We start from the raw sequence: 12,961 nt of genomic DNA, 5'->3' as shown, positions 1-12,961 counted from the left end.
ACCAAATTGTGAAAAGCGCTATATAAATAAAATTGAATTGAATTGAATTGTACTAAGACCGACTTGAATTTAAAAGTTGCGATTTTCTAGGCCGATATGGCTAGGAACTATACTCTCAAACTGGCGTAATAATCAAGGACTTTGCTGCCTGAAAGATATTACGCAGCGCCTGAAAGTAGTCCCCTTGGTAACTTTGAAATATCAGGGGACTATTTTCGGGCACTGCGTAATATCGTTGCGCCTGCTGCAGCCATGTTACATCAGCAAAGTCTTTGATTATTACACCAGAATGAGAGTAAAGTTCCTAGCTATATCTGCCTAGAATGCAATTTTAATTTTCCGTCGGTCTTAGTACACGATGTAACTACAGAAGAGTCAAGTTTTAAATAGAAAAAATATCGATACTCTTTAGTAATTTTTGAGCGTGACGCTAATGGTCTTATCAGATACAATGGATTATGCTAAGCTATGCTAAAAGTGGTACCGCCAGATCCAGACATCGGCTGAATGGATTGTAAAATTGTAAAAATCAAATGTTTAACTCTAGGGGAGCTGGAAAATGAGCATATTATCAAAAAAACTGGAGTGTCCCTTTAATAAACAATAGTTAGACACTTTATTTCAATTTTTCAAACATTTTCTTCATTACTATTGAAAAATAATGCATTTTCGATGTGATATGTAATAGGTAAAGGGAGAAGAGCGAGGTCGGCAAAATTCGAACCAGTGGACGCAAACCAGCGGTGTCACGTCAAAAGCCAATTCCACGAGCCATATCTACTGTCTGCACACTGAAGCCATTGATTTTTGTGCGTCTTTTTGAAACTTAGGCCAGATTTTAGCTAGTGTAAATACCGTTTCCCAACAAGTGGCGCTATTGTGTAAATCTGCTAAGACCCTGAGGTTGGTTTTCAACATTAAAGACCATTTTACATATGAACATACATATGAACTTTGCCATGGATGTATAAATAATGCCGCTTATCATTCAATAAGTATATATATAAATAAATATAGATATCACATACAAATACTGGGTATAACCAGCATGATCTCACAAGAATTCATGAATATTTTACGAGTTGGCTAAATCGTATGAATTCATACAAAATTAATCGTGCAAAAACTTACAATTACCATAAAAAATACAATAACAAAACCCACCCCTAATGCTGCCTCTAAACCCAAAGTCAAGGAGCAAAGGCAAATCTTACAAAAATTTACAAATGTGGTCATACAAATTAATACGGATTAGTCACCTTGTAAAATGTACTAATTTCCATGAGATAGCGTTGATATAACAGTCTATTTTAATTAGACAAAACCATTTTTTATTGATACAATTTATAGATTTTTTTGGTATTGAATGAAATATACATTGACGTTTCTGTACTCAGCTACCATTCAGGATTTTTTTCTTCAAAGTACTCTGGGATTGCCTTCTTTGTGAAAGACCCATATGATGCAAGCCGAAATAAGCTGTTTTAGAAGGCATTGTAATTATGTTGTCTATCTTTTGGAAATAGCCTTTTCATCAGGAGTGCAATGATTCTTTAAAACCCTATCTGGGGTGCTCTAAGATCCTGTCTGGTGGCTCACTAGGTTTTGGAAAAGAGCTAATGAGCGATCTCTCCCTTTGTCACGCATAGCTTCACAAAGCCCCTTTTAAATGACACGCAATCAGATCAGCTTCAATAACCAACTCTTTTGGATTTCACTCTTTTTTATCAACTAACAACTCTGTACCAGCAAGAAAGAGAAAGTAATCTGAATTGGCTTAAATTTCGTAACCTAAGCCGTATTTTATTATACAATTGCGTGATGATAATAATAGGTCGGAGGAAGAAACCGGCACTATTTTTTGATGCAACTGATCTGGAAGTTCTATTTGTGAATCAATCCAATTTGGGGGAGGCACCGGGTCCTGCTCAAATGCATCATTTATAGATTAATGTGTTATATTTTAGCTTGGGGTTTCACGTTCGGAGGTGGGAGAAAGCACTCAAGCATGAATTCTGAGGCAGCCAATAGTTTTGCTCAGAGTTTGGTTCATCTCAAGGTGTCGCTGAAGGCTAAGTTGCAGATATGCTTACCTTAACCTTAAAATGAGTCTCTCCCCCCTTAAGGAGTATGCGTCAGAGGTCTCAGAGAGGTCTCTTCTGCGGTACAACACCTGAGCTCACAGCTCCCGGGGTAGATTGAGTGTCACACACACCAAAACACTTACAATGTCTGATAACATCTCCTCCTGTTCGTGTCAAAGTGGGTTTCATTTTCGAAGCTAACAAATTCTAGACGTGTTACTCAAGGCCATCTGCGTCATAGTTCAGAGACGCTCGCAGATTCACACACACACACACACACACACACACACACACACACACGTCATCGCCTTACCTCCTCCCACTGGTGGATGTATCTGATGAGGCGTGAAAGCCGGAGAAGGCGGAGCAAGCTGAGGATTTTGGTGAACCGTACGATACGGAGCGCTCGGGCCGTCTTGTACACCTCCGAATCGAAGCCTTTCTCTACTATTAGAAAGATATAATCCACCGGGATGGAGGATAGGAAGTCTACCACGAACCAGCTCTTCAGATAGTTCATCTTAATGACTTTGGGATCCAGAATTATCTCAGAGCTCTCCTCGTTCACGATCCCCGTCCGGAAGTTCATGACCAGGTCCACCAGGAAGATGGTGTCCGAGGCCACGTTGAAGACGAGCCAGGTGGTGGTGGTTTGCTCCGAAAAGAAGGTTATTCCCACAGGAATTATAATTAGATTCCCCATCATCATGATGAGCATTATCAAGTCCCAGTAGAACCTGAAGAGAAGAAAAACAGTGGTGGGTTAAAAAAAGATCCAATTTCTTTCTTAGATGAGATTTGAGGCCTTCATGCAAAGCAAACATACAAAGAAAGTGCTTATGCATTTTCTGATCAATCATATACATCATTTGAGACCCGTCTACGTATAACAAACCTTAACTTTCACAATAAAAGCGCAAGTACACTCCCTCCCATGCATATTTCTGATAGTAAAAAAAAATAGTAGGCCTGTATCAAGATAATGTGATGTAGTTTGACTGAAAAACCTAAATTCCTGCTCTTTTCTGCTGGAATGCCCTCATTTCGAAGTCCCACAGATATTTGCACTTTCTCTGGGTGCTGTCTAAAAGACTTCCGTCAGCCATCATTACAGCTCGCGCCTCCAGTGCACACGATGAGCTACAGCTCATTTCCCTGTCGCTGTTGATATCATCTCCAACACTTCCCGCTGGCCTGCCCTTCTATGACAGCCGGCGCTGCCCGGAGCTTTGCTCTCCGGATGAGGATGTAAAAAGCCACAGGACCGAACAGTACAGGGTGAGATTGTAACGCGAGAGAGTTCCCCACGCTTCAGTCAGATATGCTGTTTACAAGCGTTAAGTTAATTAAAGGTACATGCTGTAATTGCTGAAACAGCACCACTTGAACCCTCAGGAATAAGCTTGTGTTTGAAAACATATGAATGGAGTCACCACAGTGGTACAGTAAATAAAGATGTCCAGCGTTTGAAGGTGTTTGTTGATGTAGTACCAATAGCGGACTGCTGGTCGAACATTTACAGTTTGTACACTAGACAAAATTACAAAGAAAAATGGCTTGTCTATATCAAAGATATTGAATATAACAAGATTGAGCACGCCTATATGAATGGGGGGGAGGTTCTGTATAGAGTCAAGTGAGGCACTTCTTAAGGCCGTTTCACATGGTATGCGGCAACCGCAAGTGTTTAGTTCTTTTTCCATAGGAGACATGCGGAAAGCGGCAAAACGGGGGAGGTTACAGAGGTGAAGCGGAGTTGGTCCACACGCCTTGCTCGTGCACCCAAAATCCTATTCCTTCTCCGGACATGGTACTTCATGACAGGCGCCGTTGAAGTTAAACATATTTGCACTAAATGCTGCACAAAACGCTTCCAATACTAGAGAAAAGCTGAAGCCGCGCAACGATTTTGCCGCTTACCGCGTACCGTGTGAAACGGCCTTTAATCTGTGCACAGGCTCAGTACCAAAATGACCTAGAAAAAAATAACATTTTATTGCAATTTGAGCTTAAGAAACAAAAGTTATGGTATAGTTCATGTCAGGTAAAATTTTTGGTTGGTAATATGTGGTTTAATTGTGATTTTAGCACGTGATTTTGGAGATATTTGTCTTTCCAGTTTCGAAAAAATAAGGTACTGGCCGCCACTGGTACCATGATGACGCTAAAACTGTGCAGATTCGTCTTACATGAGCGTTACCAAGAAATGAACAACTGATGTTAACTCTTTCACCGCCATTGACGAGATATCTCGTCAATTAAGAGAAAACGCTTCCCCGCCAATGACGAGATTTTCCGTCTTTCGGCAATACCGCTATTATCCACCAGGTGGCGCCCTTCCGCAACTTTTTAAACCCGGAAATATTGCCCTATGGCAAGCAGCTGCATGTCCGTGTCTGTTTTAAAGATCGCTTTGAATGGGATCTCTATGAAAAGTCCATCACAAAATTTGAATTATCTCTGCTTTTTGCTCAAAAAACCTACTGGTGTTTTTGCAGAAACCTACCCATATTCAAAAGCTGATTACAAAAGAACCACTGAAGGTAGGATAAAACGTTTTTTTTTTTTTTTTTTTTTTTTGAAAGCAGAGGGTCTGTTGTTTCATTTGGTATATTGTATGTTTATATATTTAAAGAAGAACATTTTCTGGAAGGCATTAAACTTTGGTGAAAATCATGAAAAACGCTGGCGCTGGCTGGCAACTTTTTTTTAAAACGCTGTCGGTGAAAGAGTTAAAAATATATAAAAAGGAACTCCCCAAATTGGCTAGTGATTTGACAAAGACACCCGCCACAGCTGATTTTTATCCACATTTGGCGGGTGTATATTTCAAACCCTAATGTATATTAGCATTAGCCATCCTGCTATCTGGTTACTGATGTTGCATTCAACCACTGAATAAAACAAACATAAATTGACCACTAACAAACCTACAACATTTTGGGTAATAAAAAAAACAAACAATGATAAAATGTGTACACGTACACAAAATTGTGTAATCATGTTCTGCTGTCTTTATATTCTTTCTCTTTGCCAGAACAGCACTCACTTGTGTGAGAGAGATTTTCAGCTTGGCAAGAGATGCAGTCCACAGCTCCTACAGCGAGAAGAATCGCATTATGATTTCACCCCTTCACTGTTACGTAAAAAATACACCCTTGGTAAAATCGAAATGCAAGTGATTGATGCACATTTAAAGAATGTATTTGTGTTGTTTGACCATTTGTTTTTATAGTTACTATTTGCTCTAAAATGTGAACAACCATCACCACTGAATGTAATTTTTTTTCAGACTGGAAATGCTGTCAAAACCCCCTTGTTTTTCAGCAGAATCACCTCTAGGCTCTTTTTGATATCTACCTCTAAAGACGACTATTTTGATAAATAACCAAACATCAGACATTTTCATGTAATGCAGTTTTTTGCCTTGGAAATGGCTACAGATCTTCTGCGCTACTTTGCTTTCTGTCTGTTGACGTCAATGTAGATTACGTGTTAAAGACTTCTATTATCCATCCTAAGTGTTTGAAAACAAGCCAAAGCAAACACAACTAAAGTAATTAGTTAATACTGCCACATTGGTGGTATTACTCATACCACCTTCCTCAGCACGACGTGAAAAATAACCACTATCTAATGACTGCAGTGAAACAAACATGAGTCAGCTTTCTGAACAACAATCCAGTCTCATGCAGCAGACAACAGGAGATTTCTGCAACGCTTAAATTTCCAGAGATCAGTGAAAACGCAGACATGCACGCAAAGCATAATCGCATTAATGTAGCTCCCGTGTCTCGTAATGACCGAAGCCAGACGTATTTTGACGGGCGCCGGCCTGGCCACACAAATGTCCTGGCCACTGATAACGGCAAATATCCATGAACTAAAATAGATGCTTTCAAGAATCCTATCTCTTGCTAAAACCCCTGGCCGGGGCCTCCAATATGACCGATGCATTTGGCTGTAATGGATGCCTGCAAAAGAAAAAAGCTATCGGCCTTGCTTTATAAATATCCACGATCCTGCATCAAATAATTGTCTGCTTCTTGCCGTAATCAGGCATCTTTGCTTAAATATCCATGTTAGCTATAAATGATAAATAAAGACAGCTAAAGACATTTTTCGACATAAAATCATCCTTCATATTGTAAAGAACATTTTCTGTGAAAATATAACCTTGATATTGTCATGTCAAAGATTGAAACTAAAATTAAAATAAAAAAATCTATTATTAAAATCAAACTTTAATTGTAAACTTTAAGTCATGTACTGTAGTAGTGCTGGGCAAAGATAAATCACAATTAATCGCTTACAAATAAAAGTGATTTTTGGCACAATTTATGAGTGTGTGTGTAATTATTATGTATATATAAATACACACACATACATGTATGTATTTAAGAAACATTTACTTGTGTATATATATTTATGTATATTTTTATATATTATATATACATTTAAAAAAATTATATATAAATAAAAAAATTCTGAAATGAATATATGTATGTGTGTGTGGTTAAGTATACATAATAATTACTTACAGTATATTATGTTAAAAAATCACTTTTATTTTGTATGCGAATGTAATGATGTTCTGAACCATTCATTTAAATTAGGAAATTATATATAAATAAAAAAATTCTGAAATGAATATATGTATGTGTGTGTGGTTAAGTATACATGATAATTACACACGGTATATTATGTAAAAAAATCACTTTTATTTTGTATGTGAATGTTATGATGATCTGAACCATTCATTTAAATTAGGAACAGCTCACAAGCTGGTTTTAGTTCAGTCGCTCCCCAAACCCTGTTTACAGTATTGGTTACATTATGGCTGGGTTTGCATATTAAATACACAAAGGCATTCGTATTACAAGAGACCTGACAGGCTGCTTTGCTTTTGTGACTGTAGCCTTGACAACCGAATGACAGACAGGCTGCATTGTCAAAGATGGGATGGTTGCCATGTGACCATCTGTCCCGCTGGTGAAAACCAAAGAAAGGCACAAAGGATGTGACCTTAACACAAAGGTTACTGTATATGCTCAAATATGCTTTTATGATTCTCTTTACTGCTAGATCTTTTCCATAAAGAACCAGACTGCACACTGAGATGTTTTTTACTATTGAAAGATCAGACACGGGTTACTTTTGACTTTTTAAAGTGCATTAATAAACTGGGCATTCTTCTGCACTGTATGTGCGGGAAGAAAAACACTTTTTAAAGAGTTTGGCTATTTAAAGAGTACCAGGGGACATCTATTTGGATAAAGTGAGACACGCACTCACAAAGACCTTCATTAGACTTTGAGAGACATCTTTGAGAGAACCCTCCGAACAGCAAAAGCATTAATAATGCAAGACAAACTTGCACGCCCCTAAAAATAGAGGTTAATCTGGGTTTATCAGAAATCAGAGGCCCGCTTGATATAGGGAAAAGAAATCTGCTCACATGCAAATCCAGCTTTTACCTTTGTGATTCATTTATAAATCAGAGATTTGACCCAAGCTCATCCGTTACCTGATAAATCCTCCCACTATTAAAAAACATTGATATGAATGAACTTTGGAATTATGGGAAGGTGACGGCACTTGTGGAGATTCCTTTCTAACTTGACGATTTATGACCGTCGCAAAGGAGAAAGCAGATGAGAGGACGAATTAAAAATAAACGTACGGCCGACTCACGCGTGACAGAAAACGATGACAAAGGGCTCAGGACACATCGAGTCAAGCATGATGAGTCCTTTCTGAAAACAATGAATAATGAATCTTACTAACCTCCTATTAATCTTTAAACACCCTCCGTATTGAGATATCACTTCGTGTTGAGTTTCATTGATGCTTCGGAACCAAAACAGCACATGTGAGGGATGTTGTCAAGTGATGTTGAGGGTTTTAACGTTATCAATTCACAGCTGAAAGGCCAAAGGGGACCATTATTTTCCACAAAAAATGTCAAAAAGTGAGCACAATGTAAAAGAGCACATGCAATATTAAAGACATTTGTGTAGAGGACACATTGTCCATGGTTTTGACCATTAAGGTTAAGACAGCTGTCAATAGCTCTCCCCATCATTCATTTTTTTTCCCGTCCCTGTCATGTTTTTCCTGTCCATCATCTCCCTCTCTATATCTTCTGTTTTCACCTGTTTTCCTCATCTCTCTTTGATGTAAAGCCCATTTGGCAAGGTCGATCAAGGGCTGAAAATCAGCTGTACCACCTGCAGAATTAAAAAATGCTACCAATCCCTGCATTTACTCAATTAAATAAAGCCTAGGCGGGTGCATTTAGTAACAGATCATAAAATGTTTACTGCATTATATCTCTAGCGATGGGTTTTGTGAACTATGTAGCATAATACTAATAATAACTATCTACCAATCAACATTGTGTCGGGCTGGTTATATATTTTTTGTGTAAATATAAACATCTCCATATCCTACTTTTAATAAGTTGTATATCGACCCGATGACTGTTAAGCAGCCGTGTCCTTCTTGCATTATGACAAAAAGGTCAATCATGTTACATCATAGCGTTCAGAGCGTTGTTAAGCTCATTCAGTGTGTGTTGGACATCTAATCCGATCTCACCTTCTCTCATCCCTGCTCTGATGCTGAAAGGGCTTTACAAACTGTTCTGATCTGTCAGAGCGGTGCTGCAGCCTAATGCTTAAAGATGTGGGCTGGAATCTATAAAGCTGTATATTCAAAGGGAGAGATGACCGGTGAAATCACTAATGGTCCACGGAGCAAGACACTTAACCTTATGTTGCTGGAAGGGGTTTGTCCCTGTAATAAGTGCAATGCAAGTTGCATTGCATTGAAACAGCAGCTGAATGCCAAATAGTTGCAGTTAGCTATTCAATTCTAACCAAGGAGTGATATGTTGGGTTATTTTGGATATGCCCTACATGTCTGATATGCAGTAGACGGTAACTTGCTTGTGTTGTTTTAAGGACAAATTAAAAGGTTTATCAGACTTTTTACAATATGCTTTGGTTAAGGAATTATTGATGGCGGGCTGTTGAATTATTTGAAAAAATGCACCCCAAGGTGGTAATGTGGCACGACGCGAAGCGAGGTGTGCGTTATTTTCAAATAATTCTAAGGACCGGAGTCAATTATTCTGCTTATACTACGATTACCACAAACTTTGCTGTGGTGGTTATTTTAAAACATTTGACAGGTCTGGAGTGTGTTTTACAGAAAAAAATCAACACTCGTGGAACATTTCTTAACAGTTAACCTTCAGTTAAGGTATTTCTTTCTTTTTAATCCATTTTCAAATGTCAATGGTGAAGTAACTTAATGCAACATACAACCTTGGAATTACAAAATGTTCAAAGCCTTTGTGTTTGCTTACTGCAGTGCAAGAAATTTTAAGTAATGTTATTTAAGGTGAAATAGCACGGAATTAGAATAGCAATTCAACCTTGCCTCACAGACCGTCCTTCACTAAAATATTGCTATTTTAGCTTTTAGTTCCCGCTAGGAAGACAATACACTAGGCAAATGTGATTTTTAAATAGAACATTTTATCATTAAAATCCCAAAATCGTGATCTGAGGGGGCGGTAAAGTGACAGTGAGGGAGGCAGGCCCTGCCCTTGGTATAAGTTTAGGTATTTAACTTTACTAATAACAACTTGATTATTTTCTCAATATTTTTGAAAATGTCACCACCTAGAATATTTCAATATCATGGGTCTTTTTTCGAGGGCGCACGATGCGAAGTTCGTCACAACATGTATGCAGCACGTCATGTGTGGGGTTTGTAATTTCAAAATATGTGTTCTGCGCGTCGAGCGATCCTATGTGCGTCACACGTCTTGTCAAAACAAGTGCCTGCTGCAGATGCGTCTAAAGGGTTTATGATAAAAGAGACCCTCGCGTTTGCCAGATACTCGCATAATCTCATGCGTAATCACAGTTTAGTGTTAAGGGAGTGTCTTGGGTGTATTTTGTGAACGTGAGCGTCTCTTTTATCATAAACGGTTTTGACGCGTGTGCAGCAGGCACTTATTTTGACAAAACACGTGATGTTCACATAACGCTTCAAACAGATATTTTGAAAACACAAGCAACACACATGACACTCCGAACACATATTTTGAATTTGCGCCGCTCGGATGTGCAGTCATGAGCCACTACTGGGTTATAGCAAGCAGGATTTGAGGTTGAAATAATCCAACATACAGTGAGTTCATTTAAAACCATTGGTTGGGCAAACCTTTTTTTTTTTAGAAAAAAAGGATTAAAGATATCCGGATGGAAATAAGATCACATTTAGCCTACTGTTTTTTTTTACAATGCAGCCATATTTTCATTAAATTATGGCACTGATAACACTTCATAATACAAAAAGAAATAAATAGTCTACAGTCAAAAGTGTAAATTTATCATTTCTGGACAAATGTACTGCGTAATGCGAATAATGCGTGTCTGTTGCCTCTAAGTTAGGATTGCAATACAGTATGTCAGGTGTTATGTTAACTCTACACATGATCTGCCAAAAGTACATAAAGTACAAAGAAGAAATAAAACCGAGAGACAGGTGGGGGCGGGCTAATGACTCTGCACGGGATAGTGTTCTATGCGTACATGTAAAACAAGCGGCTGTTTTTCAGCACCATGGAGAGCGGCGCGTTATTACGCGGGGCAGATGGGAAGTGAAACTCGTGTGTGTAATGAACTCTGCGTGCAGCGCTCGTGACGAGTTGCCAGGGCAAAACGAGCACGTGAGGTGCATCGTCACCTATCCGCGTTCACACAGGCGAGAGAGAGAGAGAGAGAGAGAGAGAGAGAGAGAGAGAGAGAGAATGGCCAGACATGTAAACATTCCAGAGTACTTCAAGGTTTATCGAACTGGGCAATATAATCAATCACAATAAATTATGACAAGATTTGCATAAACACGTTCAAACGTATGATTATGTTACAATTAGTCATTCGTTTATAAAATAATTTACAGTTTAAATCTTAAATAAACGCAAATCACAGGAAAAATATAATCGAGTAGCATGTTCATATTCCGAATATAATTCACCAGTATTGCTGATTCAGCACAGACGGTTCCGGTTCTAACAGACAGACATTTTCCCTGTCCACTTACAGACTATCTATCTATCTATCTATCTATCTATCTATCTATCTATCTATCTATCTATCTATCTATCTATCTATCTATCTATCTATCTATCTATCGTGAAGTGAGAAACTAACAGGAGACTTGGCTCCCATTGGTGCGTAACTCTAGATAGTTGTTATTATTAAGGGGTTGTATAACAATTCATATTAACCACGTCACGTCCTAAATGTGAAAACGTAAATCCTGTAAGTCTTTATTTTTACTACTATACTACTACCGTACTATGCTACTAGTGATTTCGCATTGCTCCATCATGAGGAAACTGCACATGAAACATTATTCTGTGAGGCACTGGATTCGACCATCTCCATACACCTGACTAACGCGATTAGCGTTAAACTGCTTTAGATCAACTATCCCAGCGCTAAAATTAGCATGGGTTGTTACACGGTGAGCCACAAAGAATCATGCACATAAAAACAATAGAATAATCCTTATTTAGCCTAAATAATCCGTGAATTTCAGCATTTCTGTTCTGATGTTATATTGTAGCAAAGCCTCATTAATTCTCACAGCAGACACTGACAGCTATGTGTTTACAATGCCAAACGGTGGTGCATCATCCACCACCACAAATCTCACACAATGGCAGTATTTCCTATGATGGCAGGTCTTACACGTCCCATGATGACTGCTGTGCCGTCTTTTCACCAATATGACATTCACCCCACACAAACCAAGGGCACTGCGCTCTTTTATGCTCCGCATCCCCCAAAACAATCGCATAAGCACCTCTGAAGTATCTCACATTGATGGACGTATGTTTTGACAGCACAAGCAGAGCCCATTTTATCGCGCTGCGGACCCGGGTGCGCGTGACAGCATATGCGCCTCGGAAGGTGACTTTCCACACTCCTTACCTAAAATCACTGTAAGGGTGAATGATCCAATATCCAGCCGTCTGGACTCTCTCCTGCTCCTTCTCCACGGCTTTCTGACTCCCGAACATCCGCAATGAGAACTTATTCACCCCGGGCTGCATCATCGCGCCAAATTGCCGCTGCATAAACCCGTATTGCCTAGACGCAGCATCCATATCGTCAAAACCGACCATGGTTTCTTCATGTTCCCCCTTGGCACCCACTGAGTTGCCGTGGTCTTTCATGTTCTGGCTGCCCATGCTGTTCTTCATGATCGAGTCTTGCCTTTGGAATACATTATTCCCATCCACTTTCTCCTCCTTGTTGCTCGAGAATGAATTGGATTTGTCTTCCATGGTGGTTTCAGAACGTGCTGTGTCCGGGTGCGGAGCACAGGCTACGCGTAAAACTCGAAAGGAGCAGCTGGCGTCTCCTCTGTTTCATTTGACGTCTCTCGAACCGCCGCTGCGTCCTGTGCGAGTGCTGCTGCACGACTGAGAGACGGAGTTGTGGTGAACCCGACGGGATCGGGTTTCTTGGGTTGCTGCCATCTACTGTCGGGATCGAGCGCGCGCCGCCGTCCGCCTGGCTGCTAGTTTGTCGAGGACACTTGGTGAACGTGCGTTTCATTTCAATAATGCGCTACATGGATATTATTCAAGACTCTTTGGGTGTACAAGACATTTTGAAATGATGTTGCTGATGCAAATAAGACTGTAAAGCATTTGAGTATGGCATGTTTGTTTGTATATTGTGGAAAGACTAAAACTGTAGCCTATGTGTTCCTAAAATCTCGAGTTTAAATATTAAGATCAATATTTAAAAATAATAAAAACCCTAAAAAGTTGCACACCTTTAAAC

At 39.3% G+C, this 12,961-nt stretch overlaps 1 protein-coding gene across 3 annotated transcripts in view; it reads right to left on the bottom strand.

Annotated features, from left to right (window-relative positions):
* hcn1 (hyperpolarization activated cyclic nucleotide-gated potassium channel 1) overlaps positions 1 to 12,745 on the bottom strand; it is a 119,056-nt gene extending 106,311 nt beyond the window's left edge. The window contains exons 1-2 of one of the 3 annotated variants that reach the window (XM_065243976.2): positions 12,101 to 12,745; positions 2,398 to 2,821 (exon numbers count right to left, since the gene is read on the bottom strand). In XM_065243976.2, the coding sequence (XP_065100048.1) occupies positions 2,398 to 2,821; positions 12,101 to 12,456 (780 nt within the window). In that variant the 5' untranslated portion in view covers positions 12,457 to 12,745. The remainder of the gene's footprint in view (positions 1 to 2,397; positions 2,822 to 12,100) is intronic. The other 2 variants (XM_065243975.1, XM_065243974.1) reach the window with 2 other exon arrangements.
* Between the last annotated feature and the right edge of the window lie 216 nt (positions 12,746 to 12,961).

This window comes from Paramisgurnus dabryanus, chromosome 18 (assembly GCF_030506205.2).
Source record: "Paramisgurnus dabryanus chromosome 18, PD_genome_1.1, whole genome shotgun sequence".
NCBI lineage: Eukaryota > Metazoa > Chordata > Actinopteri > Cypriniformes > Cobitidae > Paramisgurnus > Paramisgurnus dabryanus.
The sequence above is the reverse complement of the archived record's forward strand: the minus strand, read 5'-3'. Positions and strand labels throughout refer to the sequence as shown.